Source organism: Musca domestica, unplaced genomic scaffold, assembly GCF_030504385.1.
Source record: "Musca domestica strain aabys unplaced genomic scaffold, Musca_domestica.polishedcontigs.V.1.1 32, whole genome shotgun sequence".
NCBI classification, from domain to species: domain Eukaryota; kingdom Metazoa; phylum Arthropoda; class Insecta; order Diptera; family Muscidae; genus Musca; species Musca domestica.
In genome coordinates, this window is record NW_026712311.1 from 6,150,473 (window position 1) to 6,168,020 (window position 17,548).

Genomic DNA, 17,548 nt, shown 5'->3' on the forward strand with positions numbered 1-17,548 from the left:
GTTCGTGTTATAGTTATTTTCTTTTCTTTCAATTTTTTGTTATCGCTTCTAGGCTATGTAATATGTACAAATAAAAAAAAACAATAAAATCTATTTTGTTGTTGTTTTAGCAAATAAAACGGCATGTTTTCATAATACATGGCATCAAGGCATTTGTTACAACGCAAATTTAAACAAATTCATTGTTCCATATGCTTGGTGTTGTTTTGCATCCTTTCTTTTTTTTGTCAGGTTAATTCATTCGTAACGTCTGGAATTGTAGGATTGTATCTTTTCCACAGTACATTCCAAAGCTGCCTTAATATCATTAAAGACCGGTACACCTTGGCGTTTGGCCAAATCAATTAAATAGGAACGGCCACGATTGTAATCCTTAATGGCGGTTGGTGTGAGCTGCAATTGAAGCAAAAATAAGAGAGTTAATGAATTAATAAAATATTAAATATTTAGGCGAACAAAATTGGAGCTGCATTTTTAACTTGTATAAGAACATGCAGTTATTTAGCATTTTTATAACCAAAAGGTCTTAAAATGAATTGCATTTGTAAACCACACCCCCTTTTTTGGAAAAGTCCAATAAGGACGAACCCTATTAAAATTGGAGATAATCGGTCAAATTTAGATATATCTCCCATATATATCTTCATCCGATTTGCTTTTTATTGTGCACCAAATATGTAATATCAGCCCAAATAGTATGGAATTTTGCACATACGACAAGATTAGGCCTGAAAACAAGCATGTCAAATTTGGTAGAAATCGGTTGAGATATAGCCATAGCTCCCATACATATAGTTCATCCGATTTGTTATTTTTGTCCTACGCAGCCCTAATATGAACTCTGTAACAACGATATTTGGGGAAATATAACAAATACAACTCAGAAACAGCCTTGGTAAATTTTATCGAGATCGGTTAAGAGTTGGATATACCTCCAATATATATCTTCGTCCGAAGTGCCTTTAATTGTGCACCAAAAGTGTAACATTGGCCTATGTGGAATGGAATTTGGCACTTACGACCAAATTGAGTCGAGAAACAAGTATGTCAAATTTGGTGAAAATCGGTTCAGATATAGCTATAGTTCCCATATATATTGTTCATCCGATTTGTTGAATTTGCCCTGCACAGCCGTAATATGGACTCCGTAGTAACGATATTAGATTATATCAAATACGATTCACAGCGACAATATATACTGGAATTAATTCAATCTTTGTATTTAAAGTTTGCAATTGGTACTAGAGCCTATGACAAAAATTTTTGTATGCAGGTCCACGTCTTTGTATAGCCCCCATATAACGGTACCTCCCGATAGTCGGTATTTTGATGATTTCAGCAACATTATTCACCGGAATCGTTTCTGATTTCGTATTGGAAGATCTTAATGGGTACTACAACCTATGGCAAAAAAGTTCGTATGCAGGTCCACATCTTCGTATAGCCCCCATATGACGGTACTTCCCGATATTCGATATTTTAATGATTTTAGCGGCATTATTCACTGAAACTGTTTCAAATTTCATATTCGAAGTTTGTAATGGATACTACAGCATTATTCAAAAAATCGTAATCGTAAGCAGGTCTACGTCTTCGTAACATAACGGTTTTCAATTAAGTGGTAGTTTTCGGATTTTTTTTTTTTTTTTTTTTTTTTTTTGAAAATTTTCAAGTTCCTTCTAAATGGCCGAATTTAGTTGCTTTTTTACTTATTTATAGTTATTTTTCGAAAAAAAAAATTGAATGTTCTCTTACCTTTTCATTGCCGATAACACAACCATCCGGCAACATTTGTACGGCCAAGACCACATTATACATAAGACCAATACAGTGAGCTGCTAATGTCATGGGTGCCAGAGAGCGTGTTTCGTTGGTTATGACAAACAATAGGACTCGACTCGAGTCCAACAGTGATGGATTAAAGAGATTCGGTCGTACTGGTGACAATGTCCAACTCAGAGATTCCTCAGCTATGGTTAGCTCCTCGACAGTTTCTTCATTGGTTTTGGTGCCACTATTGGTACGGCATTTTCTGCGGGTACGCATAAAATTACTAGCTGCCGATGTGGGTTGCCGGCTATTGATGCGCCAATTTGGGCCCGACGATTTATTGTTATCATCTTCGGCCGCCACCTTATCGGGTAAATCCAGCTGGCTGGGATTTAGACTTTCGTGTAGCGAAGGTAAATGAAATGTTATGCCTTTTGATTTGAAATAGGGTATGGCCAATTCTTGGCGCCATTTGGTGCGCAAATAGCAACTACCACCCAAATAGACATCACGAAAGTCGGGAGTTGCCGATAGACCAGCCAGGGGATCACAGTAGTTAATTGAATTTATGGAACTACTACTTGAAAATACCGAATCATTTGAATCACTTTCCTCTTCGGTAACCGAAGTTTGGGTAGACATATCTACCAATTGAGCTGCATAAGCTGCTGCCGCTGCTGCAGATTGGGGTTGTATGGTTTGAGTGGTGGTAACCTCAGTGGTTTCGATGGTCTCCACATTGACCAAGACGTGTTGTTTGTTGCTGGCACTCTTTGCCAAAAGGGTTTGAGAGCGTGAACGCAGTGGTTCTGTGGGCTGTGGAGACGAGGTACCACTATCACGACTACGTCCCAGTAAATCGTGAGAATTGGCTAGACGTTCTTCACTGCCAGGGACACTGGCATTACTGGATGTGCGTGAGATGTTTTTGCTGCTGAAATAGGTAATGGCAAATGTGTCCTCGCCTAGAAAAGGGAAAAAGGAAAAGTCAATACATAATTGTTGAATGAGAATACTTTTCAATCTTACCCTGCAAATTTGATAGATAAACTGGTGGCGGCGGAACATTGGTACCCTTAATGGGTGATATACAACCACTTTCATGTATCTCTTGTTGTAATACCGACAAATAGGCCGATATCACACAGAAAAGATTAAAATCAATTTGATCAGCGAAATTTTTGCTGGCATTAACTGGTCTACTGTTGCTGTTTGTTTGGTTTTGAGCACTCGACGACATTGACGAAGATGAGGGTTTTGTACTACCACGGTTCGATGCGGCGTTGGATGGAGCCTCACTATTGCCATCATTGGCATTGAGACTTTGCAAAGCTTCACGTTGAGCGGCAATGATTTTCTGTAAATTATCCATATTCACTAGACTTTGGGCATAACCCAAGTATAAGAGAGCACGTTGACACTGTTCAACAGTGATGTGTTCATACACGGGATTGACACGGTCAAAAGCACCACGTATTACACTGGAATGGAAAAGGGGATGAAGGTGGGTTAGAAAATTTGTATTACAATGCAGAAGGGGTTTGGGGAGAATTTCAATTTAGTCCCTTATTATTTTTATTTTTTATTCTGAAGTTTAGAGATTATTTGGGCTTTGCTCCATACTCACACTAAAATTGAAGCTATATTCGAAGGAGGATCTCTAAAACCGGCTAAAATTTCCTTAGTACGCTGCAGACCTGAGGGGATATTATTGAGCACTGGCAGACCACGCCGGGTGACCAGTTCGCGTAAGATTAATTGATTGCGCGTTAAATCAATATACTCTCTACAAAGAAGTAGGTGGTTTAGATTATGAATGAATTATTTATTTTTCCCAACTTACTGCTGAGATATATGTTCGTTGAGTATATTTTGGTTAGGCCTGTACGGATGCAGGACCAGCACCAGCTGCTTGCAGTTTTGACCCGCTATATGTGCCGCCTCAATGGCACCAGCAGACGCGCGTGTTTCTGAATCCATAACAAAGAATAACACTCGCGCTTTCTCCTTCGCACGATGCTCAAGTTCTATGAGATCTGGCGTCCAATCGGAAACTTGCTGCAAAGAGAAAGAGCAAAAGATTGAATGATGACTTCAAAGTTGATATTTTCAAATAGTGGACTTACTGGATTATAAAATGAAATGCCTGATTCTTTAAGGGCGGGTATGGCAACATCAGCACGCCAGGTGGTTGGATTACAGGAACCACCCAGAAATACTTCAACGGGAGCGGATGTCGACGATTCGCCTGGTTTCTGTTTCTCGTTTTTATGACAGTCTTCCACGCTGCTGAAAGATTTTGTGCTACGCAGTTCACTTCCTGGAAAACTGCAATTTGTTGTGGTGTTGTTGGTGGTGGTGGTGGCGGTTGTGGTAGTGTTGTCATGTTTTTTCGTTTTGTTGTGCTCATTGTCGCCGCTACTATCAGTTGTTGCATTATCATCCAGTAGAGAGCTCAGTAAATGGGTCTTGTCACAGTAGCCAGGCGATGTTGAACCAAATGTGGATGTGCTGCAAGAATTAAAGGAAGAAAGATTGGAATTTAGATCATGTTGCGTGCTCGGAGGAGAGATTTGTGAAAATTCTTACCGGAATCTTTTTAAATCGGCAGCCAATACACAAAATTCACCAAATGTCAAACCATTCGATTGGCGACTGCCTTTGCGAGCCAGTAATTTTGCTGTTTGTAACATATCACTAACTGCAAGTGGAAGAGAGAGAGAACACATTTTGAATTAGTAAGATGATTTGAGTATATTTAAAAGGAGAATTGTAGACTTTTGTAGGAGGATATCACAGGGTCTTTAGTGATCCAATAAGAAAATCTTCTTTTTGGATAGATTTTCGAAAATATATATTCTCTGAGAAGTTTAATTGCTCTTCCCTGAGCAGATTATCTGCAGATCTTCTCTCAGAGAAGAGCAAATAATTTTCTATGGGAATATGAAAGGATTTAGAATGAGAACTTTTATAAATATTTTGATTTTCTATTGAAATTGGTGGAGGAAATCTCTATACCTAAAGATTTCTGGAAGAAGTTCAGATCTTATATAAGAGAAACTCTATAAGATTTATTTGAGAAAATTTGAAAGTCATCCTTGAGAAGTTTTCCTTTGATAGGATTTGCAGGTAATTTATGAGAAGATCATCATATCAAAAGTTCCTTTCTGAGATAATTCAATAGATCTCTTTTGGGTCGATCCGTGTGAAATCTATAAGAAGATTGACAAATAATCTCTGAGAAGAGCAAATAAGACTTCTATGCGAATATCAATATTTGCTAAGAAATTTGTTTTTAGATAGTCTGGCGGAATTTCTATTCATCTGGTTTAGAAAATATTTCTAGCCAAAGGCCGCATCTTATATAAGCAGGCCTGCTGATCTTACAAAGGAAGATCTAAAGATAATCTATGTACTTTTTCTTTGATAGGATTTTTAGGTCTTTTAGGAGGATATCTGGCGGTCCGCTCTGAGAGAGTTTTGTAGCTGACTTTTTGGGAAATCCAAGTAAAATATGTGAGAAGATCGACAGATAATTTAGAGGAGAGCAATTAATGTTCTATAAATATGTCATTAGGTCTACTAAGAGAATTTATGTAGGTATTCTACAATAATTTTTTTTTGATCTTGCTTGAGATAATCTCTAGACCTGAAAATGCCTAGCAGAAAGCCGAACAATACTTAAGACACTCTCTGAGATGGTTTATAAATTTCCTGTGAGAAGGGAGAAGAAGAGTAATTAATCTTCCATAAGAATATTCTAAGAGAATTTGTATAGGTATTCTATCAGATCTTGTTTGAGACGATCTCTATACCCGAAAATTTCTAGAATAACAAGGATCTTAAGAACATATATGAAACATTCTTCTATGATAGGATAAGTAGTGTTTATAATACTTAAGACTCTCTCCGAGATGATTTATAAATTTCCTGTGAGAGGATTTGCAGATATCTATGAAAATGTTTTCTCTTATATGAGAACAAACTGAAGATGATCTATGAAAAGGGGATTTGGAGGGGATTTGAGGGTTTTTATGACAATATCTAAAGGCTCCCTCTGAGATTATTTACAGATTTTCTATGAGAGTATTTTGCAGTTTTCTATGAGAAGATCTGAAGATATCATTAATGGAAATTTGAAAAAAATGCGATTTTTTAAGAATCTTTTCTCACAGAGAAAAGTTTTCTCTCCCTCTCACCAAGAAATGTTTTCGGGAGGAGACATAAACATTCTCTAAGAATTTCTGTGTGTCTTCTGGGAAAGAAGTTTAAATATTTTAGAAGACTATATTTTAATCTCTCCTCCTAGATTTTTATAGGCATTTATTCCGAAAAGATATGAAAATTTTGAGTCGTGAGATTTGTGAATCTTTTGTTAGAAAATGTGAGAAGATACGTCAAACTTCTGCAAGATGAAGTTCTTCTATGAGTACATCTTTTGATATTTAGCGATTTATAGATTTCATGTGAAATAACATTTTTTTTTGAGAACATCTGAAGATTTTCCATAAGAAGCTTCAGATCTTCAATAGTTTTTTGGCAAAATTTGAGGATATTTTTTTTAAAAGTCCTCTGAGAAGAAAACTTATTTCTTGGATCTGGAAATCTCCTCTTACTTCTAGGATAAGATATAAAAATCCTCTGGAAATATTTGTACGTCTTCTAGGAAAATAAATTCAAATATTTTAGGAGAATATCGATTATCTCCTCTTAAATAATTGAGAGCATTTCTTCGGAGATATTCTGAAGATTTGTGAATCTTCCATAAAAAGAATTTGTCCACTTTTCGTGAGATGATCTGTTGATTTTCTGTGAGAATATTTGTCTGCCTTCTGAGAGTTTTGTTGATCTTCGATGAATTAATCTGTGGATATTTCGCAAGAGGATCTTTTGACTTCTGTGAGAATTAATGTTGGAATACTGAGAGAAGACCGCTGATCCTCTGAAAGGATATTTGCAGATTTTCTATGAGATATTTTATAGATATTATTTATAGAAAAAAATCATAGATCTCTTTCTGATCATTCTGAGAACATTTTAAGATCTCTTCTGACCTGTAATGTCTTTCATAACAATCTGTAAATCCTCTATGAAAAGATATCCCAAATCATTTGAAAGGACTATTATGTATTCAACTTACTCTGTTTGTCATTTGGATGGAAACTCAGCTCTTGAAATAGTTCTTGAGTACGTTCGGCAGGTACAACATTGCATCTTGCTTTGGCACGCCAGGCAGCTAGGACCTCACTGTAATGAGAAAAAAAAAAGAAAATAATCATTAGAACCATAAAATATAATTTCTTTCACTTTAAGTTTAAAAAAATAATGAAATAACCTAATATATTGAGGAGTCTTTTCACATCCCATCAGCAGCGCCTCCTGCTCGCTACTACTGTCCGACATCAAGTTTGATGCTGGTTTGAGGCGAAAGGTGAATGCTTTGCCGCATACCGTGGAGCAATCAAACATTAGAAATAAAAACATACAACAAATAAACAATTGCATCATTACACGTTGGATAAATTAATCGACCAAACGACCGACAAACCGGCCAACCAACCAACACACAGAGTTTGTTAAAGAGCTTGTTGAGTCAGTCAGTGAAACGCATACAAATACTTGAAAGTTACGCCAACATGCAGCAGACAGTTGGTTATTTTTTCTTCTTCTTCTTCTAATTTTTTTTCTTTAACCGAAAAACACACAATTTGGCCTTTCTTGGTTTAGTTGGAGTGATCCAACGGCAAGTCAAACAAACGCCCAAACACTACAGCCATCAATCTCTCTCTTGGGTCTAATAAATTTCCAACAAACAGCAAAATCCAAAACCAAAATATGTGTAACATGAAATCATCAGCGATTTTGCAATCAATTGCCAACAGCACCACGGCACGTTTGGGGCACAACAGCTCTTTGAGGTACCACAGAAGCTGGGAGTTTTCACATCCGTTTATGGCCATGTACGGCGGCAGCAACAATGAAACGAGTGCAATTTCATTGAATATTGTTTGGAAATTTCCAAAAACAACAGAAGACAAACAATGTTTAGAAATTTTAGAACGTCATGCAGCGGGCGAACGGATGGTCTATTGCTGCAGAATTTTCTTGGGCGAAAATTTATAACCGAATCTGGTCTTCACACCTCACCACTCACTCAGTCACTCACACTGAACTCAATGTGAAATAATTCAAAAAATTGCTACGCAATTGTTGGGGGGCTTCGTAGGAATGCTATCTATCTGCCTATTCGAGGAATAGCCAGCCAGCCAACCCATGTGAGAACGAGAGATCATTGCGATCGATCCCCTCCTTCCTGCATGATTAATTGTTGGTATTAAGAGATGTTGTGCTGCTTTGCAGCTGATAAGAATTGGGAGATATTTTGTAGTTTGTTTTCATTATTAATGACGTTTTCAAGATTCTCATTAAATATTGTGTTGATTGGATTATCTAGCTACGGAAGATTGATAGGGATTTCGCAAAAAAAAAACAACACTCATTTAATAGGTATTTTTAAATAAATATTTGCACTTAGCGTTTTTGTTGCCCTCAACCATGTGGCTGTAGAGGGTATGCAAATATTATGTCGTATAGCGAAAATGTGCCTCATTGAAATAACGATCGCAGATCTCATGTAGATCCCATGTCTCTTTTGGTGAAATGCGATTTTGGTACCTTTGGAATCGATCTAGTCATGTCCATTGGGCTAATTAGTGTATGCAGGATGAGATGACATTATTGCAACAAACTTCAGACTGCTGTCATTTTTAAGCCACTCGTCCGACAACTGTTAAAATTATGGTTACGAAATGAGGTTCCTCGCTTCATTTCCAACGCACAATGGCCACCGAAATCTCCGGATACCAATCCCTTGGACTATTGTGTCTAGAGTATTTTGGAAAGCAAGCTTGGCACTAAAAAATACCAAAGTGTCGATCACCTCAAGCAAGCGCTTCGCCGGGAATGAACCAAAATACCGCAGAGCAATATTCGCACAGCGTGTGACGGTTGCATTGGCCGTTTGAAGGCTATAATTCGTGCCAAAGGTGACCACTTCGAATAAATCTAAACTTATTCTAAAATTTTATGATATTTCCGACATTTTTAGCTTTTATTTAACAATTTTTTAAAAAAAGTAAAAATTACGGCGTTTGACTTTGTTTCAGTTTTTTATCTCACCCTGTATGCTGGGCAAAATGGGGACCTACATTGAATATTTTTGCCATGGATTTAATCTAGCCATCGAGAAACCAGAATATTAAATTGCAGTCGATTCGATTGAAAATTGGGACCCAAACCTACAAAATTCAGGAGGGGCCTTAATGCAGGCCCATTCCAAAAAGTTGTTGCATTGATAAACTGAAGCATTTAATTACACCTGGTTTGTTTGGTGGGCTACACTCAATTGCTCTGAACGATTTTCTCTCCCTCTCAACTCAAATTTGAGCGGAAGTACTCTTGCGAGTAAAAAAAAAAGGAAAATGGTTACTCTCTATTTTTCTAAGTCGCTCAAATAAGAGCGAGTCTATTCGCTTTTTTGAGTGCGAGAAAAATGAGCTCAAAATCGAGCAGATTCTATCTTTCCGAGCATTTCTTAGATTCTCTCTACTGGTGTTTTATTCACAAGTTGTGGGGTTGTTTTTGTACACAATATCAACTGGCCACTTGCAATGCCTTGCTTCTGTTGTTTTTCTTTTTTATCTTTTGTATACGATCTGGAGAGAAAACTTCTTGAAAATACTCATAATCATCGAGCTCTCCCGCTCGTGAGTATTTTTCAGTCGTTAGTTAAATCTACCAAATCTAAAATCCCATTGGACCGTTATATTTCACTTTCAATATCAACATCAAAGCGGATAAAACTCTATGTTTGATAGTTCGAGCTCTTTGTAATTCCACGGTACAGATATACAGGCTAACAGAGCTAAATCGACATAGAATTTTACGTTGCTCCAGAATATATAAAATTTATGGAGCCTCCGAAAAATATTTTGAGGTGTTGCAAACGCAATGAAAATTTAATAGTGGAGTCTATTAAAAGCATTATAAGATTTAAAGAAGATCTTAAAGTCCTCTTTGCGACCTTAGCATCCATTGCACAGACGTCCTTAAAATCTTCTTTTAAAAATGCTTCTAAGTTCCACCGAATATCGGGCGGTATCGTTATATACATAGAGGTTATGCAAAACCGTCGAAAAATTTTTTTCTGAGGATTAAATACCCACAATTCAAAACTTTTTTTGAAAGAATTACTTTTAATTTTTTAATCCGAATTATTGCACTTGAACTTTAAGTTATTCCATTTTTAATTTGAAAACATTTAAATTATTTTGTATCAAATTTCACATTAAATAATACGAAAAAATCTCATAAATTCGAAGTGAATTCTCCCATTCCAGTTTGTATGTACCAATTTACGAATGTCATTCTAGAATTCCAATCACAACGTTTCGAATTGCATCTTCAAGTCAATTCAATGTCCACCTTGTGAAAATCTCTCAAAGCTACGCATAAGGTGTACACACAACTTGTACTATTTTATGTTTTTTTCATTTCTTCAGACAAGTTTGATGACATTCTTGCCCTCTCATGAGCAATTTGTCACATGAGGCAAATTTTCTTAAAAAAATATAAAAAACATTAATTATTTTAATTGGATTGAGTGTGTTATGGTTGATTTGATTAGATTTAGAGCAATAATATGCACTACAACTACGCGATCCCTCCTCCTCCACCCGCTGTCATCACAGACAGCACTACTAAAGCCGTCATAAACAACAAATATGACGATAAAGAGGCACCTCCACATCATACAACATACGGTCGGTCGGTCGGTTGATGGTGACGGTGGATGGCAATCAAAAAAAGCTATATGTGTAGTGTAGGTGGATGGATGAATGGTTGGTTGGATGGACCAGAGAGGTGTACGAAAACAATACAGATTCAAATTGAGAATTTCTTTGGGTTAATGATCCACATAGCCAGCCCATACAAGTTTGTACACAAAGGTGTCTTTTTGTGGATATAAGTCATTCAGTATAATGTATGCTGCGTTGTTGTTGTTGTTGTTTTTGCGGTGGTGGTGGTGTTTTTTTTTGGTTCACCTATTCAAAGCGGATAAATAACTTTTAATCGTATTAACATTCATTTATTATGCAAATTGTTGAACAAATGCCGAAAGCCGCCAGCGCATATTCCAAGCAAGAACAGCACCAGCAACAACAATGAAATTTTATCATTAGTTTATTGAATAAAAATAGAAAAAAATAAGAAGAGAAAAAAAAATCATTCAATGACATAATCATCATAACCATTTTTATCGAAACCACTTGCGAATATGAATGAATGAATCGCTGAAGAAAAATAAGAAAAAAAAAAAACATAAACATGTATCTATTTTGTAATTCCTACATTGATTGCGGCTTTAAAGCTGTCGCAAATGGGTTTCAAGAATTGGAAAGTATAACACAGCAAGTGATAACAATGGGAATTTCACTTTTTGCAGATTCGAAGATTTCTTTGTATTTTAAATAAGCTATTTCATCCCAATTGATCCATTCAAAAGTTCCTTCATTCATTCATTCAGACGCAACACATCCGGTCGTTCTTCTTCCTAACATTATCGTGCAATTCGCATTAAATATGCCCCCAGGCAACTATTCGGTTTCTCTGACTCTCCTCCTCGCCCTCTACAGCTGATCTCACTACATTGTCATATAAAATAAATCCGTTTATTTAAGTCTGTCAGAGTTTAGAAAAATATTTACTCCCGCCTGGAATATAAACAGATAAGTTGACATAAAAATACGATATACAAGAGGTAGGGAGGTAGCAACTAAAGTTTGAGAAGTCGTCTACAGAGACGACCTTAAAGTCGTCTAAAAAGAAAGGGCCCTAAAGGCGAGAGGGCGACCTTGAAGTCGTCAAAAGAGACGAGCTTAAAGTCGTCTAAAGAGACGAGCTTAAAGTCGTCTAAAGAGACGAGCTTAAAGTCGTCTAAAGAGACGAGCTTAAAGTCGTCTAAAGATAGACGACCTTAAAGTCGTCTAAAGATAGACGACCTTAAAGTCGTCTAAAGATAGACGACCTTAAAGTCGTCTAAAAAGAGAGGGGCCTAAAGGTGAGAGGGCGACCTTGAAGTCGTCAAAAGAGACGAGCTTAAAGTCGTCTAAAGAGTCGTCTAAAGATAGACGACCTTAAAGTCGTCTAAAGAGACGACCTTAAAGTCGTCTAAAGTGATGATCCTGAAGACGCCTAAAGATAGACGACCTTTAAGTCGTCTCGAAAATACCTACATATCGTCTTCCAAATATAATGCATTGTCTCTTTGTAGAAGACCTATAGTCGTGGGTTTTCTTTCTACCTATTTTTACCCAAACTTTTGCTACCACCCACCTATCCACACGATATAAACTATTAGTTGTATACACAACAATTAACACCATAGGTATGTGCTGGTATGCCGAGGGGTAGCCAAAGAATCCAAAGGTATGTCTGTGAATGCAGGCATGCATGCATGCATCGCGGTGTCGATGGCGTTGTCGTCGTCGCCTATTCGAATCAGAAGACAGCGGCAGACTTTATAGAGCTTGAGAATATCTAGTGTAAAAATGTTGTTATTGACTACTGCGGCTGCTGTTGGCCTGGCACTATTATTTGTTGTTTTAACGTTACGTTGCTGTTATAACATTTGTTGGTTATTACTTTTGTTGTTGTTACCGCTGTTTGTGCAAAAAAAAAAAAAAAAATAAAGAAAAAAAATAACAAGAGGAACCGCTTCAATAAGAATCAACCACAAAATAATCGATGATGAGGTCATAACTAATAATAAAAATGACTTTTAAACACGCTCACATGCAGACACACCACCAACAACAGAGAGAAACAGTGAGCGAGAGTGGCTCTCGAAAAACAAAAGCTGAGACAGAAATATAAACAAAGGCAAATGTGGAGAGTACAATGTGGCGCCAAACAGACCCCCTTTTCAGAAGTGAGTATAAACTGAGTATTTTGAGTTGATAGAGTTGGGGAGACAAACAAAACCATATTCTGCTCAATGTGAGACAGACTGATAGGCGGAAAACACAACAACAATCAGCCATTGAATTAAGAAAACAGCTGTTTTCCGGCCTAATAACATAACTGGGAGGTATAGAACAAAATATGGGGAAACGAAAAGAATGAGAGATGGAGAGAGTTGTTTTTTTTATAACAAAGGGGAGACTCCAAGAAATATATGGAGAGAGAGTGAGTATAACTAAAGAGGAGATTTGTGTGTGGCATTTGTGAAGGCCTGTGATTGCGCGCATATTGCTTTATTACACGCATAAATACCCACTAGGTATATTCCAATTGGAAACACGCACTTGAGATTAAAACATAACAAGCCGAACAACAAACGAGCGCCAAAAAGGAAAAAAACCAACAATTCTGTATGACCAATTTGGGGAGACTATTGTTGCTGTTGAGGTTCGTTCCTTTGATAGGCACCTTGTTGCACACACACACACACGCCTATACTCACTCAGCTGCGGCTAGTAACAATTCAGTGATAACATTTATACAAATTTTGTTGGTGGGGAGCGATAAAAAACACATGAATACCCACCAACAACATGAATGAGAGGGGATTGAACGAATTGCGAATCGCGCAAGCAATTATGAAGCGACCGACCATACGTATTTTGCACGTCATACGGAAATGTAATGAAACGCACGTTCCATGTTTGATTAGCTGCAACACAACAGATGCAAAATTTTATTGAGTTATATTTTTTGAGATAACCGGTATAGATAGATAGTTTGATTGTTTGTTGTTTTGCTATTTTTGGGGATAATTGCAGGTCATATGGGGGGTATTTTTTATGGTCCTGTGTGGGTATTTTTTATGGGTTGCGAAAACGCATATGGGGGTTAGTTATGGTTTTATTGCTGTTCATTCCATTTTGTGGGAAGGAAGGTATGTAATGCTGGAAAATTCCCAAAGTATGCATGTTGTGGGCATCGGAGGACACATTGATGTTTATACTCTCAGCCATAGGGCACAGAGGGTATATATCAATTGATACGACCAAAATGTGCCTTATCGAAATAACGGTTTTAGACCCTTGGTCTCTTTGAACCAAATTCGTTTCAGGGCATTTGGAGTCGAACTGCTGCTCACAATAACTCTTAAAGGGAGTGCCGAATTTGATCCAATCGTAAAAATATTCCCAAATTTAGATCGAGTTGGGATATGAGCAACACCGATCCACGCCTTCTGGTATGTCAACCACAAAAGGTCAACATATTCACAGAAAATAATTTAACGTGTAGAACAAGAACAATATTGTGTAAACATTGCAAATCTCAATATATTTATCAGTGCTATGTCAGGTGCGAAAATGGTCAATACCGTTCAACTCCATCAAGTTCCTCCCCCCAAAGGGTCAACATTTTGAATTATTATAACTCTCGGAAAATGCGAAATAAGTGTTTGGTTATATTCAAATTTTGCACGTTTTAATATTACTACCAAACACGAGATCTCTTGTATCTTCCCCACAATGGGTCAGTATTTTCAAAATCCATGAAACTCATTAAACGAGAAATGAGCATTCGATCTGTTTCAAACTCTGCACATGTCATTATTCCTATCAACACAAGATCCGTTGGGAAGTTGGTAGATATTGGTCCATAACCTCTGGCACCTCCCCACAACGGTTCCAAAATTTGGAATAATTACATCTTTCATAAAATGCGAAACGAGCATCTGAATACTTTCAAACTCGGCACATGCAAATATTTCTATCAATAGAAGATCAGGTGTGAAGATGGAGTATATCGGACCATTCTACTGGTACATCCCAAACCGCGGGTCAAATTTTTGAATAATTCAAATTTCACACATTCTAGCATTTTTGATAACACAAGATCTAGTAAAAATGGGATAATGGGATATTTTCGTCCACTGGTTTGGTACCTCCCAACAAATTGGTCAAAATGTTGAATAATTTAAGCTCTCACAAAATGTGAAATAAGCATCCGATTCTCTTAAAATTTCACACATTCCAATATTTTTTCTAACACAATAACTGGTGTGAAGAAGATATATATCGGGCCACCTCTTCTGGTACCTCCCCCACAAAGGGGTCAAGATTCTGAATAACCAAAACGCTCACAAAATTGGAAATTCCGACTCCGATTCTCTTCAAATTTCAAACAAGCCAACACTTTTAATTATGCGAGATCTGGTGTGATAGAGAATGGATATCGACCCACCATTTCTGGTAACTCCCTCTCAATGGGTAAAAATTTTTATACTCCTATTTTTTCACATATAAGTATTTCTGTAAATCACAGGTCAGATATGAATACGGAATTTACCGACCCCACCCCTCTCGTACATCCCAAAAAAAGGTTAAAAAATTTATTAAAACTTTTTTGCATGAAATGCGAAAATGTTCGACTTTCTTTTGCTCATCCCAATATTTTTTATCAGTATTTGATGAGTGAAATTCTTCGGTAAACGGACATTGGCTGAGGATATATATCTGTCGACAAACCCGACTTATATTTTTTAACTTGTCTTTTTTCTTTTTTTTAGCTAAGATTGACTGGAGCATTAAGACGAATCTGATTTAAAAAAATTCAGCAAAAATGTAAGAAAAAAAATAAAAAAATATATATAGAAGTCTAGGTAACTGTAATTATTGAAAAATGATAAAAAATGTATGGAAAAAGTCAGGTTATTCTCTTGTAGTAATTGTTTATTTCCTTTCGATTCACTTCATCCAAACTTTTTCACTCTTAGTCACTTGTTTTTTATGCTATAGAAAATTATTTAAAATTGAAAATTTTTATTTATTTATTTATTTTTAAGACTTATATAAAAAATAATAATCTTTTAAAGACAACGATTTTTTGTCATTTTATTTGGTCATTACCCTCTACGATGAGCTAAGTATGATTTCATAGTAAATTTAGTAAAGTTTCTATCATTAATATTTTTTTATTTAATTTTCTCTGTCACTTTCTCCCAACTTTGCCCCCAATTAAAAAGTCATTTGTGCCTAATGGCACATCGTTTGAAAAAAAAAAAAAAAAATACAAAACAGAAAAAATTTTTAATAAAACTTATATGGATTTTGTCGATAGAGGGCAGGAGGAGAATATCATTGGGTGATTCGATATTTTTCATAACTTGTTAAGTTTTCACGTGTAATTACGGTATTCTAATCGAATAGGGCTGATTTCTTGCAGTTCAATGAAAGAAATTTCCACTTTATCAACTTTATTAGAGTTATTATTTATATTGAAGGTTTATGTCTGTTGAAATTAGAGATTTTTGCAAACACTTGTTCTCAAATGTATAGCCTTAAAAATGAAGCCTTGAGAAGGATTTTTTTAAGACTTGACAATTAATAATTTAGTTTTGAAAGTTGTATATGAAAGCTCTTGGAATTTTTGGTATCACAGGGCATCGACAAATATTTTTACTTCTCTTCTCTTTTTTTTGTTGGAAAATTGGTCGCATTTAAGGATTTTATTTCAGAAGTCATACAGGAATTTATACAAATATTATTTCTCAAAATTTTGAATTTCAATTTGGTTTAAATTTGTAAAAATAGGCCAAAAGAAAAAAAGATATCAATTATGTCTGGGCCATTAAAAGTTAAAAGAAATATCACAATTTTTAAGACTTGACGATTAATATTTTTCTTGGGCACTTTTCGCATCACAGGGCTTCGAACAAATATTTTTACTTCCTCTTCGCCTTTTATACCCTCCACCATAATTTGGAAAGTATATATATTTTTAATCAGCATAAAATTCTATGTCGATTTAGCTATGTCTGTCCGTCTGTGGAAATCAATCTAGCATCCGAACGAAATAAAGTAGATTGATAAAATTTTACTCAAATGTGTATTATGTCTGCAGGACTTTTGGTATTGAAAATGGTTCATGTAGGTCCACGTTTTGGTATAGCCCCCATATAATGGTACCTCCCCCCTTTTTTAGTATTTTAGTGATTTTAGGGACATTATTCACCGGAATTGTTTCAAATTCGGTATTTGAAGTTCGTAATGGATACTACAGCCTATGACAGAAAATTGTCGGTGCATGTCCACGTCGTCTTGGTATAGCCACAATATAACGGTACCTCACGATATTCGGTATTTTGATGATTTTAGCGACATTATTCACTGGAATTGTTTCAAATTTGCTATTTGAAGTTCGTAATTGGTACTACAGCATATGAAAGAAAATTGTCTGTGCAGGTCCACGTCTTCGTATAGTCCCAATATAACGGTAACTCCCTATATTCGGTAATTTGATGACCGATTTTTTTATTCAAGTTTCGCATTTGAATATGGTAATGGTTTATGACAAAAGTTGCCTATACAGGTCCACGTCGTCGTATAGACCCTAATATAACGCCCACATTCGGTATTTTTAAGATTTTAACAGAATTTTTAATGTTTTTTTGTTTTTGAAAATTGCCAAAATCGTTCCAAATGGTTGAGGGTATTCAAAGATGGGCCTGGCCTAATTTACAGCTTTTTTACTTGTTTTTTTTTATTAGGAAATAGAGAGCTATCAAGGATATAACATTAGAAGTCATAAAGGAATTTATAAAATTTTATGTCTCAAATTTTTAATTTCCATAAAAAAAAACACACACACACACACACACACACATTACACCGTTCAAAAAACTTCAGAACATTTTGATTTAAATTTGTAAAAACAGGTAAAAAAATAAAAGTTTCATAGAGGCAGAAAGTATATAAATTTT

General features: G+C 36.0%; 1 protein-coding gene across 5 annotated transcripts in view; it reads right to left on the reverse strand.

Moving 5' to 3' along the window:
* Positions 1-214: 214 nt before the first annotated feature.
* LOC101890781 (uncharacterized) overlaps positions 215-17,548 on the reverse strand; it is a 58,643-nt gene continuing 41,309 nt past the window's right edge. For 4 of the 5 annotated variants that reach the window (XM_059125127.1, XM_005186732.4, XM_005186728.4 and 1 more), the window contains 8 exons: positions 6,911-7,017; positions 4,360-4,471; positions 3,897-4,281; positions 3,614-3,828; positions 3,398-3,556; positions 2,800-3,251; positions 1,756-2,735; positions 215-393 (listed from right to left, as the gene is read on the reverse strand). In XM_059125127.1, coding sequence (XP_058981110.1) covers positions 238-393; positions 1,756-2,735; positions 2,800-3,251; positions 3,398-3,556; positions 3,614-3,828; positions 3,897-4,281; positions 4,360-4,471; positions 6,911-7,017 — 2,566 coding nt within the window. In that variant the 3' untranslated portion in view covers positions 215-237. Of the gene's footprint in view, positions 394-1,755; positions 2,736-2,799; positions 3,252-3,397; positions 3,557-3,613; positions 3,829-3,896; positions 4,282-4,359; positions 4,472-6,910; positions 7,018-7,105; positions 7,930-17,548 lie in introns of those variants that run through there. The other variant, XM_005186733.4, reaches the window with a different exon arrangement.